The sequence below is a fragment of the Trichoplusia ni genome, chromosome 13 (genome assembly GCF_003590095.1).
Source record: "Trichoplusia ni isolate ovarian cell line Hi5 chromosome 13, tn1, whole genome shotgun sequence".
Classification (NCBI taxonomy): domain Eukaryota; kingdom Metazoa; phylum Arthropoda; class Insecta; order Lepidoptera; family Noctuidae; genus Trichoplusia; species Trichoplusia ni.
Genome location: NC_039490.1, coordinates 6091693 through 6105835, shown reverse-complemented (window position 1 = coordinate 6105835; position 14143 = coordinate 6091693). Strand labels below are relative to the sequence as shown.

The 14143-nt window shown below is 35.3% G+C and overlaps 1 protein-coding gene across 1 annotated transcript; it reads left to right on the top strand.

The window, feature by feature from the left end:
* Positions 1-6753: 6753 nt before the first annotated feature.
* On the top strand, positions 6754-9196 carry LOC113500142 (alpha-(1,3)-fucosyltransferase C-like). The gene is made up of 2 exons (XM_026880840.1): positions 6754-8460; positions 8748-9196. Exons 1-2 carry the CDS (start codon positions 7481-7483, stop codon positions 9040-9042), a joined length of 1275 nt encoding a protein of 424 aa, XP_026736641.1. The 5' UTR covers positions 6754-7480; the 3' UTR covers positions 9043-9196.
* The last annotated feature ends 4947 nt before the right edge of the window (positions 9197-14143 follow it).

The following is a 14143-nucleotide window of genomic DNA, read 5'->3' as shown; positions in this document are numbered from 1 at the left end:
ATATAACGTGTATGATGTAATAATCTAAGAAACATACGCATTACAAATTCAATCTGAATTTATAATGTCTGAAATACACGATGCATGGAACATTAATACAGTCTACCTACTAAACTGTATCAGGTAGTAGATTAGCCATGAAACATTCAGACAGGAAACGCCACCGATACATATGTCGTGCGACGGAAGTGTCCGCTGTCTGCGACCTCCCTTTCCTCCGGAACTCGGCGCCCGCTACGCCGTAGCGGGGATACGCCCGTAGTCGCTACGTAAAGGCTACGACGTAGAGGGCAATGCGTTATCGTCTGTGTGAGGTTTAATGTTGCATTTGTGGTTGTAATGTACTGAAATTATATTTTATTTGACTTTCCTTTATTTTTAACTGGCTGACTAAATTATTTAATAAGTTGATAATTTTTGATGTAAAATGTAACTTAGTTTAACTTAAAAATGACTGTTAAAAATCACGATGTTCCGACAAAAACTTCCCAAGTTTGTGTTGTAACGAGAGTTGTTAATGACATATATTATTTATTTATTTATTTGGATTTCCAACAAGAATAACATAATACAAGCATACTTATATGTGTAGCATATTAAACAATATTCTATGCTTTCTCATTTATAGGAAATCACATCATGCGAAAGACATAGTCGAACACAATTAGAATTGAAATTCTAATTGAAATTATGTCGAATCAGTACATTTTCATCGACTTTTATAATTTTCAACGTTTATAAAAATAGTATCTGACGTTACATTCATTACTGAACCTGAAACCTCAATAGTACCCATTGAAAACTAGCCTTGTTTGATTAAAACCTCGTCTTTTCATCAAAATGTTGCCATACGACTTGTATGGCATCGATGCGGTATTTTATTTTGTCGATGTTTATTTTTAAGAGTGAGCCGTAGTGAGCCGTGATAGAATTTAGTAGATCAGCTGGATTTTACCTACATACAATTTTTTTTGGACATTGGAAAAACAATGTTACTTTTGTAAGGAATTATATTTACACTAAATACTACTAATTTTACTGACGTTATTCTATGGTGTACAATAAAAAATATATTTAATTAATTTTTATTCTCAGTCATAATTGTAATTAATAAATAATGGGTAGAGTCTATGAATTGATGTATTGCTCTAAAAAATGTAGCGCTAAAACAATTAAAACCTCATTAAACAAGATAATACAACTCCTACAAAGCCTTAACTAAGCCACTTAAACAACATTAGCAAGTAAAGAGATATCTGTTTTTAAACAACGTTACGCATTTTCAAAAGTTATTAATGTCTATGGCGGACTGGCGGAAACTCCGCGGCCGGAAGTGGGTGGCGGCCATATTGTTTGCGGGTGAACTTCCGGTGCTACGCTGCTTGTCTCCAAGTTGGCTGCATTACAGCACTTTAACATGTTTTTAAAGTTCTTTGATGTGAGACTTTGAATATGTTGGTTTAGTTAGTTGAATATAAAATGAGGCTTTACTGGGATAATGGTTACTGGTAAGTCGATAGGTGATAGAGGAGCTAATATAGCCTTATGTATTTTATAAAGAGTTTAAGAAAAAGATTTTTAAGTTAAGCTTTTAGAACATTACAATACATTGAAGCAATAAAATAATGTGGATTATACCATATAATCCATGTTATTTTATTTTTTGGTATTCTCACATATACTCGTATATTTCGTTCCATTTCATTTTTTTGGTAAACATGTCGAGCCCCTACCATCCCAAAAAGGCTTTATAAAAAAACCGGTCAAGTATGAGTCGGACTCGCCAAACAGGGTCCCTACAAGTAATAGAATTATATTGTCTACCCTTTGGATGCGTAACCCTAACAGCCAATAATAACTCACACACATTCAATACATACAAAACTAACATACACGCTGCAAAACAAAAGGGATGAAGTTAAAAGCTAAACCAACTTTGCATACAATGTAAAACGGGTACCGTCAGCAAAACAGGCGGTCACAGGACAATTTATGAATTACAACGCGGCAAGCTAAAAAGCCGTCTCGGTAATTTCATTGTATCTTGGCAGCGACGGGACGAAGTGGCTAGCGAGTGGTAGCGTCAGCAAAATGTAGAGCGAGAAGTTTAGACGTGTTTTTAAATAGTGATGGATATTATGTTTCTAATATTTTTAAGAACATAAACATGCAAATGACTTGAAATAAAAATTAATGAATCAAATTTAATTACATTTTTAGTAAAAAAAAAATTCGGACATAGAACAGAAAACCTGTTCCTTTTTAAGTCGGTTCAAAAATGAGATTTTTTCTAATTCGATGTAGATACACTCTATAGTTATGTTAAGATTTCTCTATACCTCTACCTACGCTAAAATAAAAACTATGCCGGAATAGAGTCTGCATACCTTATACTATTTTTATATTATTATTGTATGACTATTATTACACAAGACTTGGCTAGACGTAGACTAGGAACGTAACCTTACTTCACATAATAGCAAACATTAAAAATAAAGCTATTTTTTCAGGTGTACGTTTTTCTGCGCTCGCTACCGGCGGTTTCTCTGCTCGTCACAACTGAGTTACCGTTCATTGACGGCGTAATGCACTCCGCACATCGTTTATTGCTCAAACAACTCACTTAGTCTACCATTTTCTATTGAACGTTGTTGTTTTAACCTTACTTCACGTCAAACGTCCAACTAACAGAGTTGTGTTGGTTGGTGGCCAGTCAACTGGCTTCTGTTTTCAAATACTTAAATCTTAACTCTATACTAATATATAAAGCTGAAGAGTTTGTTTGTTTGTTTGAATGAGCTGACCTTAGGAACTACTGTTTCAAATTGAAAAATTCTTATTGTGTCGAATAGACCATTCATTGAGGAAGGTTTTAGGCTATCTACCATCACGCTGCAACTAAAAGGTGCGAAGATACAAAAGAATAAACAAAATAAGATACAAAGAAAAATCTCGGCAGGTATAAATCATAACTTATATCTTCTAACTACGCGGACGAAGTTGCGGGCAACAGCTAGTTACTTATAAAATGGTTTTACCGAACTGATCACTAGTGGTGAGAGAGACAAGTGAAAGAAGAGTGTGGGCCTTTACCCAGGCGTGGGACTTTCTAGGCTACTGTTGATTTTTTTAGCAAATTTATACACGAAATGCAAAGTGACAAATAAAGCAAAACGAGTCATATCACACAGTGCAAAGATTCGGATTGATTACGCTGTTACTGCAGGATGCATATATTGCAAAATGAGTCTCTAGTTTTGGATCTAGAGCCACGTGTGTCTGATACTCGTCGACTTTGGTCTCAAACGATGCATGCCTAGGTAAACCTGTTTGAGTTTATATAGAGGTAGTTGCTGGGATACTGAAACCGTCAAGGATTCTAGACTTACGTCACGTACAAACGGCGTATGAGATAATAATATATTAGCCTCAACAATTCTGCAATGTATTACCGACTTTCAACTTTGAATATTAGTCATTTTTTACTTTTAACCCCCCAACGTAAGAAAGTGGTGTTATAAGTTTGATCTGTCTGCCCGTCTGTATGACTTCTATTTTCTAAACTGATTTCAATTGTGTTTTGAATCAAAGAAAGTGGTTTGAAAGCTGTGGGTGTTGAAAACGGGATTTCGAAGTATATTTTGTTGCCATAGTTGACTGAAGATAGTTTCAAATAAATACATATAATTATGACGGTCAATATAACATGCTACGATAGACTTTATGACTAGCCATAAACCCGATACTTATGAAAACATAGGGCTTGATTAAATTTATGTAAATTCTTGAATATTAAAATTGAACTACGGGGAAAAAGAAGAAAATACGTTTTTACATAGAGATGTGCAATGGAGGTTTTAATGCCTGGTGATATACAATTCACCAGGCATTAAGGCCTCCATTTCCTTTTTCTGAGGAGAATTGATGAAAATGACAAGAGAATGTCAAAAAAAGACACCATTTAAGTGCAATGCTACAGAACCATTATCAAAGGTACATAAAGTGAAAAGACGATATAAAAGATTACCTCCATATGGCAACGGTAACAAAGATGGCGCCTCATAAACTTAACGCGCACATAAATAGGACACAACTGATCTACCCGCTAACCGCTAATTACGTGTTAAATCACTGAAAACGACTGTATCCTTACGTGAAAATGTGGACCTCTCTGTTTGCTGTGATTTACACTTGTGAATACTCTACCACAAATTGGTGAGAGTTCACAGTGTTGGTGAGACAGCGATTAATGTGTGAAAATTAGCCGATAGTATATTTAAATACGATACTGAGTTGAAATTCACTATAAATAAGATCCTGATTTTAATCATTGATTTTACGAGAAACCTGAGCATAAAATGGTGATCGTTTTGAATATGGTATGTTATTATGTTAATAATACAACGATGTAGACTTTGAAGAAAAAAATGTATTAGAGCTATTGAACAAAAACTAATATAGCCGTGTAAATTAGATAACATGCAAATGTCATATAATAACACCAAACCCACTGAGCGCGACGTTTCTACGGGTTCCATACCGTACTGCGATACTTGTTTAAAAAAAAACAAATAAAATAGATACACATACATTGTTACAAAATACTCGATACATATAGATACTCTCACGTATGTACCGGGAACATATATATATCACATCATCTATCAAAAAGTTAATTTAAAAGTACCTACATAATTTAAATGCAAAACTCTTTTTACTAAACCGCTCCGCTCATAGCTCAGTCCTCGCCCTTAACAACACGGCACCACCGTCTCGGTCGCGGTCGACTCGCCCAAATGGAATTGAAACTGTGACAATCCAGTTTACACTCCCCACTTTTTCTTTACACCATCTAGATTTGATTGAGTTCCTCCTCACTTTGTGCTGACATTTGCAGCGGATCAAAGAGAGCTTATACGTTCGAATCGATATTCGTTACAAAGGGTTTCGTTCTGTATTGATATGGTTGCAGTTTTTCGGATTATGGAATAATAGAGGCGGTTTTTTTAAGAATGTTACTAGATTTTCAATTGTTTATATGGTTTCAGATGGACAGTTGTACCTTTTGTTTCATTTCGTACATGGTATCGGATTTATTCTTAAAACTATTCGGCTAAAAGCATTTCAAGTACAACAACGACTAATACAATGAACTAAACCTTTTTTCGCATTTTACATTTAAAGCCAAACTTTAACCAACTAGACTTCTGAATAATGTGGCCGTTTCTTATCATTATTACATGAACCTTGTAATTTTTGCATACTCCACCTTTGTTCATGAATTACTGCAGAAAATTACAATAAACACAAGTTGTCGTATATCTTCTATAATACGACCCCAAAAAAATATTCATAGCCCCAAATTACAGTCAGATAAAAATCGTCGACGAGAGCCTCTCGAAAAAGTCTCGTAAACATGACATCGTTTATGGTACAAAGGTAAGGAAAACAATTACGGCCGCCATTGAGATCGTCTATTAAGTACAGAGTACAAACGTATCAGAGCCAGTAATGGCGTGCACTTCAAACAGTGGGGACTCAAAGAAATCATTATTCCGCGAGCTTCCTCGCGCGACCACTTGGAAATTTAGGGATGGGATGATTTGTCGATGTTTTTGAAAGACGAATCTTGGTTGACTTACGGTTTGGATTATGGGAGTATCGTGAACTCGGGTTTGGATGTGTATCGCTTGATGTGTATCGAGTATCGTGAACTCGATATCTCGAGTTCTTAAATCGTGAATGCGGATTTCATATGACCCTTTTTGCTTATTTCTAGTAAGAAGGTGCGAACGAGATAGGGCTGTTGTAGAAAGGAATGTTGTAATGACGCTCATAAAAAACGCAACTTTGAGAAAAGAAAATCTACGCAAAAATCCTTATTACGTGCAAAAACCTTTAAATTTGTACTCCAGATAACTATACTATTTTCACTAAAGATCGAATTGGCCAACATACGCTATCAATTGAATCGAGTCTTAAAGTGAAATTCTTGAGTACGACTACTCAAGAATTTAACGTGACAGAGAATGTGTTAAAAAATCATCGACATATTTTTATCGACATTCCTCTCCCCATCCCTAGAGCAGGTACGCTCCGCCGCGGGGTAACGAAGCTAATCTGTACTCAAGTGTCGACAATTTGAGGCGTAACAACAGAAAATAAGCAAGACTTGAGCCATGTTGAACTTAATCCGTGGTTTACAACGCGACTTTATGTAATGAACGCTGTTTATCGACCTATTATTTGCAATACCCTTTTAATTCGAGTATTTAAAATAAATTGAGGTCTCTGAATGTAATTTGTGTTTGCTTTGACGGCTTAAGTTAATGAGAATCTTTTTGTTTGATGATATGTTATCATTGATGATTTGTTTTATTTTATGCAAACGGGATGTGTTATCGTGATGTTTAATTATTGTATTTTTTATAGATCTGATTCGGGTTTCCATTTCCTATGCCTGTAGAAAAGTTTATAAAAATATACAAAATACTTTCAGACAGTAAAATAAATCCATTTTTTCTACAAAATAAAACGACTCACAAAATCATACAATATAAACAAAACATTCCCGTACTAGCACCACTGAAACAAAAGATCTTTTTTCAAAACAAAAACGCTGTCCCTAATTCGATATATGTTACTCTGAAGTCCAATAAATCATATAAGCTAAGGCAGTGCCGAACCCAGTGTGGTAAGCGACAATATTAAGCTTTTTGTAAAATATTTTTTAGCCATAAATTAAGGGGAATGTAAGCGGGTTTTTCATACGGCAGCCAGGCCAGTATATCGCAAAATGAAACGCATAAATTTTGTACAGTACAACTTGAGGTGCATATATTCAATTTGGTGTGTGTTCGCCTTAATCAGTTCGTTGTAGTTTGAATTTTAGTGAAAAGGACTACATTTTTAATCGGATTTACTCTGAATTTATGTTTTGCTTTCAGCATGCTAATACCGGGAGATAGATGACATTGCTTTAATGAACATACGCTTAGATATTACATTTTCTGTCAACCATACTTTGTTGATAAACTTCCATAGATTTTATAAAAACAGAATACTTAGGAAATAACAACTAAAGATTTTGCATCTAAAACCATTTATGAAACTTGCAAAGATTGTTAACACACTTTTGTAAGTAAATTGAAGTATAAATTATAGTTATTATAATAATAAACAACTTCAAAAAAACTTTCGTTAGACAGCTTTTCTTCAATACTGTTCACATTTATGTCGTGTATTAAAACAAATAGTGGATTGAATTCTAAGCACCACAGATTGTTTACTAAAACGATTACGCACAACGCATTACAAGAACGAATCAAACAAGACATTCTTTCGCTGAAAAATTCAAGAACTGTCGATTAATTTGTAAACAGGCAATAAGTACACTACTTACAGGCAATAACTGACCAGTCGTGGTTCGAACTTCAGTGGAGTTAGTGACAAGTGACAGTAATGACCTGAAAACGCGCCAATGAGGGATAAATTAGAAAAGAAAATGTATACGTACCATATGAAAGAAATGATGTTCGTCACAACTTGCAAGAAGAATTATCTGAAAGTCGCACTATGTATCGTGTGCGTCGCTACCGTGTTGGTCGTGATGATCTTACCGCATGTCTTATCGACGAGCAAGCACGTATTCCATAAACGCCATGCGAGATACCCAACAGATCTGAAGTATATACTATTCTGGACGCTACCGAGGAAGCATCGATCAAGGTTCTCTCTGAACAAGCCGCACGAATTTCTACCAGGCCAAAGCACGTTTATAGATCAAAAGTGTCCGTACATTAACTGTTACATAAGCTACACCAAAGATACACTTTCAAACGATGAAGATTTCGATGCCGTCGTCTTCAGCGTGGACGATATCAAGAAGATGGATGTCAACTTTATTAATATGTCCCGATCCCCAGACCAGTTATACATATTTAGGTCACTAGAAACCCCTGAGAAGCATCCTCTATGTGATCACAGTTTAGACCACTTTTTCAACTGGACTTGGACTTACAAACTAACCTCCGATATACCGCAACCGTTCATAGATATCCATGGATCAAATAATTCTATTATAGGACCGAGAAGAAATATGAACTGGGTTAAGAAAATGAAACGGACTGACAAATATTCTGGCAAACTTGGTTACAAACGTAAGGCAGTTGCTTGGATTCTAACAAAGTGCAAATTGAAAACCAAGCATCAAGACTTTATTAAGGAAATGAAAGATGAATTGAAGTCGTATAATTATTCGTTAGATATTTATGGTCCTTGTGGTCTTAAGAAATGTCCAGGTGGTAGAGCCCTCAAGTGCTATAAAATGGTGGAGAAGAACTACTTCTTTCAAATTGTGTTAGAAGAATATTTCCTCGAAGATTACGTGACTGAGGCGATGGTCAGTGCTATGTCACATTTGGCTATACCTATTGTTCTTGGTGCTTCTGATTATTCCAAGTAAGTATTTTTTATTAAACTTATAAGAGCAACATTAGTTTTACTGTCAGAAATAAAATTGAATAATCACTAAATGAGAAAAAATGATGTTGATGACAAATATGCAGAAATTGATCTCGCTGACGCTAACAGTCTGCCCCAGGAGACAACGTCCTTCTTAAACGAATTGATGACCAAATTACTTAATATCTGAAAAAATCTATATGTATCCAAGAATAAATGAATCACCTAAGAAGTTGTCTGAACATTTTAAGCATCAAAAATTTAACTATCTTTTTCTATTACAGCTTTCTTCCCCCTGGCTCCTACATCAACGCTCAAGCATTCGACATCAAGAAGCTCGGAGCCCTCATCGACTACCTCATCAAGAACCCGGACATGTACGAATTCTTCTTTGACTGGAAGAACTATTACTACTACACAGTTAGACCGAGGTCACAAATTTGTGACCTTTGCACCAAACTCAACGAATACAATGGAACCATTACTAAATATGACCATTTCAGACGCTGGTGGGATCCAGATTACAAAGACGTGTGCCAAAGAATGAAATTGTTTAAATTATTTAATACTGATGCTTAATTTTGTAAGTTATTGTAAGGTTATAGATTTCAGAATAAGTCGTTTTGCTTTTAATATTAAGATGTATTTAAGAATGGATCTCAAAGGGATACTTTATTTTATGCTTAATTTGTTTAATACTGTGGAAATACTAACTGACGTTAAAAAATGCCGGTTCTTTCATTAATATTTTGCAACATCGAATGCAACTTTTGCGTGGTAACTAATTCATGTCCTCTTCAATAGATGTTATATGTCTTTTTTTCTTATTGTATTGTAAGTTAAAATTTTAAATTAAATACAAATACGAAAGTCATACTCAAGTAGTTAGTGTTACACAGATTTAACTTTTTTACGTGTCAATTCTTAATCATTTTTCATTTTGTTTTTAAAATAAATCTAAAGAATGAAAATTTCCATTTATTTTTCCAATTCCCTGAATTCATAAATTTATTTTTAATGATCATTTATTTTACACATACCAGACTATAAGTTCTATCAACCCGACACTTTATATTACACATCCAAACTCCTTGTATCTGTGTCAATATTAAAGGATGTCCCTTTTTTCGCATTTCCTTCAATTTCGCATTAAAAGGAGTGCCGATATCACTCTTTAGGGACGCATCTGTGATCGACGTCTCCCAACTGAGATTTATTATTGAATACTTTTTAGCCCTCTTATTCTATCACAATGAAAGATCCATCTATCTTCTTTACATTTCAATGTTTTGTATGTCTTATTTAGATTTGAGTGTATTGTTGGGGATTTATAGGAAGACAGGTTTTGTGTTGAATGTGAGGTAGTAAATGATCGCCGATGGATGGTAGGTATAGTACATATTTTAAAAGTAAATGGACAAATTCTTTTCGAAAATTAAAATGAGGATTGGCCCAAAAGCTTCAAAGATTAAACTACAAATGACGACAATAAAAAACTATTATAGTTTATGGACAATTACGTTTCGGCCACACATCGAAATCGTATACAGGCACTACAAATAAACTTAATAAAATAACACATTCAAGCATTTATCGTTTAATTAAATAAATTCCACCAGTAAAACATACACAAATCTTATCTATCAAAGAACACAATACCGATCGGGCTCACAAATAATATTTAAGCACAATTTTAACATTGGGAGCTTTATAATAAATTGCAATCCGCACAGCTCATCCATTACGACCGCAAATAAATACCACATTAATAAGGTAACCATGATGTTAGTAATTAAATGGATTTGTCCCGATTATGTTATTCACTTGTTAGAATAAAGGTATGGTAGAAAACAAAATATTCATTGTAAATATAATAACCAAAAAAGTGGATATTTGACCTCGATCCTTTCTTCATGTTTTAATTGAATTGATGTCAATTTTTTATAAGTCTTCATTCACCTTCAGAGAGATAAAAAAATGTCGTGGTAAAAAATACACAAATTCCCACTATCACTTTATTTAACATTGCACTGCCACAAAGAAACTGTAGATCGATATCTGGCGATTTTTTATTTAAAGTTTATTTTAATTCTTTGTTTTATTGTTAATGAATAATATAATAAATAATGCCCAAAACTCAATTTCGTCTTCCCAAAAACAATACCTTCTCTAAAAATACTGAACTCCTAGTCACCCTAACCAGATTATATCACGAGCAGCAACTTTGCACCCCAATCGGCCGCTGGGGATGCAATCAGTTATTTAACGTTACCCGCAGTTTCAGCTTATATAGTTAAGTATGTGGTTTCAGGCCCACCGCAGAGGGAGATATTTGTGACGATGCTGGTGTCAAAGATTAATTTCTTGGTCATATTAAGCTTGGAATCCCTGAAGGAAGCAAGGAGGTAGAGGTTCGTAGAAATATAAAGTCATGCGATCGTGGTGTGCTATTAACTATGGTTTTTGAAAAATTGTTAAATAGGTTGTGTTCATACTTTTGTCGACAATGATAAAAAAGATGTCTTAAAACTATACGCCATATGAATACGCCAAACTCACGACAAAATCGAAAATTTTCAATAAACTGTACAAAACGGTACAAAATAAATTAAATAAGCCTCATTTTACAGAACATGGCGTTAATTCAGACTCAGTTCCACAACATTTTGTACTAAAAACATTAAAACCAAAACTAATCTCCGAAACAGTGCACAGCAATTGACAAACAAACATCGATTGTATAAGTTTATACAAAGTACAAACGGAGAGCAGGTGCGTTTTCGTATGGGTACAACGCACAGCTAATAGAACTAGATAACTATCTCCAGTACCACTGGTTTGTCCAATACTGGTGGAATACATGCTAATTCCGTCGTATATTTGGAAACTTTATGTGGAAAGACTCTACCTTGTGCCTCTTTTTTGTGATAAATTAACTGTTTCCAGTAGATCACTCGCAGCAAAACGAAAATGATCACTCTGAAATATGAAATCGGGATGAAAACTAACCTACATATTAATTTTAGTGATATACTATCTGTGTACTATATTTCATTCAAATGGGTTCTGTGGTACCAAGCACACCAACAGAATTGTTGTGTGTGCCACATAAGAGGTGGAACTGCAAATAACATTTTTAATATAAATGGAACTTTTCGCACTCCGACTTATTACCAAACACTGATTAACAAATTCATTCATCAACAGCTCGTGGCTAAGCTATAAACGCATAAGTGATTCGATCACAGGTTAAGCTATGCTTGACGCGGTTGGTCCGTAGATGGGTGACCATCTTTTTCATAACGAGTTCCTCCGTGTTTCGGAAGGCACGTTAAATTGTGGGTCCCGGCTGTTATTCCTACATCTTTGACAGTCGTTACAGGTAGTCAGAAGCTTGAAAAAATCTGACAGCCAGTCTAACCAAGGGGTATCGTGTTGCCCAGGTAACTGGGTTAAGGAGGTCAGATAGGCAGTCGCTCCTTGTAAAACACTGGTACTTAGCTGAAACCGGTTGGACTGGTAGCCGACCCCAATATAGTTGGGAAAAGGCTAGGCCAATGAATGATGACTGATTAACAAATTCACAAAATATTTAGGAAATAATAGAAATCTGCTGGCATCAGCAATCTGGGGCAGAAAAGTTCTGGAGTGGAGACCACGTACCACCAAGCGCAGTGTGGGACGGCCACCTGCCAGATGGACCGACGACCTGGTTAAAACCGCTGGGTTCCGTTGGATGCAGGTGGCAACGAACCGGTCGCGCTGGAGAAATTATGGAGAGGCCTACGTCCAGCAGTGGACTGCTATGGGCTGACATGATGATGATGAGAAATCTGCTGAGGATGATGTTTACATAAGATACTCGTACATGAGCTAGAACATTCTAGAACACGTAGTACGGGCGTCATTGCAGTTGGAACCAGGTGCGTGTTAGCTAGTTAACACCTTCCGACTAGCCATATCGCCGAATCTCATCGCAATCGCATTGCGTTCCAATTGCATAGCACACTGTTTACTGGAACCTATTAGCTTTGGTCTACTTACGTAATTAGTCTTAGATCTGTTAATTTTATGGACCAATATGCGTTGGAACCATAAACTGTATTTTTTGCCATTTCACTGCAGCGAGTTTGGTTGGCTTGGTTATAAGCTTAAATTATCACAAAAACGTAAAATTATCATGGAGCACTGAACGAAATTACTCAATCAAATCACTGATTTCTACCATATATTATATTTTCCACACAGTAACGTCACTATACAACCAGCACTTCTTATCAATTTACGTAACTCAAATACGTGACTAATATTTTCTTATCTACCAAAGTACAAAACTAAAGTCCTAATACTTTTTTGCCTTTTCATCATCCCTATTCCTCCATCATTTAACTTACCTTACGTATCTAGGTCTCTTATCTACCAACAAATATACATGCCTAGCCACCCTAAAGGCATATTTTAATTATCACCTCGGCTGCTACTTAAGGACCTGACCAGGCATAATTCAAATCGCTGGCTCAGTGGCGCCCTCTCGTGACACAGAAGTGTCGTCAAAGCATCTCGAATATTCATCAGGCTGACTTGATTACTTTTTAAGTATCTTTGTTATGTACCTATGATTTGAAAAGTTAACTTCTATGATTTAATGTGTAGTTTTTCTTGCAATGGACAATTAGGTTATAAGGTTTAGTAGGGTAATTCATGTTACAATTAAGGACAATTTTATTAGAAAATAAAAATAAAAAATGTGTGTAAGTACCCAGATTACTTAGAACAGTGGTTAACCATTTATTTTCCTATAAAATTAAAACATATTCATGAAAATACATAGAAAAAAAAACATAGCGAAATATATTTATATCACATGCCTATATTCGAAAAATGTTCTAAGAATTCCATACTATAGTGAACCGCAACTATTCAACTCAGCTTACAATAAACCTGCATCATAATCCACCATCATAAATTCAACAAAGACAATTACTAAGAAAGCAATCAGAGTACACTCAAAGCCAAAGCTGATGAGACAAAGCATTGTCTTTGCCAATGAAGTAAATACTGAAAAATTCATACATTTCGTCAGTACTGTCGGCAAGTCAAGTGCTCCTTCGCATGGTTAGCATATCGCAGAGATCGCCTGCTCGAATATTCAACAGCTCTTTGTTGCTGACCCTACTTAGGTGCTACAGTATGGTAATGATGTCACTGTTTGTTTTATGAAGTTTGATTTTGTTTTTGTAGAGGAAAAATATGTTTTTTTGGATAATGATTAAGGGGATTTGTGGAATTAAGTAATATAAGGAAATTAGTTTCTTGTATGCGATGGGAGGAATTTAACTTTAACAGTTTTTTTAGAAAAGCCACGATTTAATTATTACCATAAATATAGGCCATTAACACATGACTGGCATTACACAGTTTACTATCTTCATGTTCCTTCAAATACTAGTATTACTCCGGACTCTCCCGACATATCCTCTCTATGTGTGTGTATTTTTGCTCACACTTACTCATAATATCCTTCGCCTTACTGTGTGAGATCTGGCCAAACTCAAGTAGAAAATAAGAAATGAACACTCACTTGTTTTACCGACCAAGAAGCCTAGGTGAGGCATAAAGTATTAACATGACTTGTCACGTCGCGGAAACGCAACCTAACCGATGGGCAAAAATCGTCACC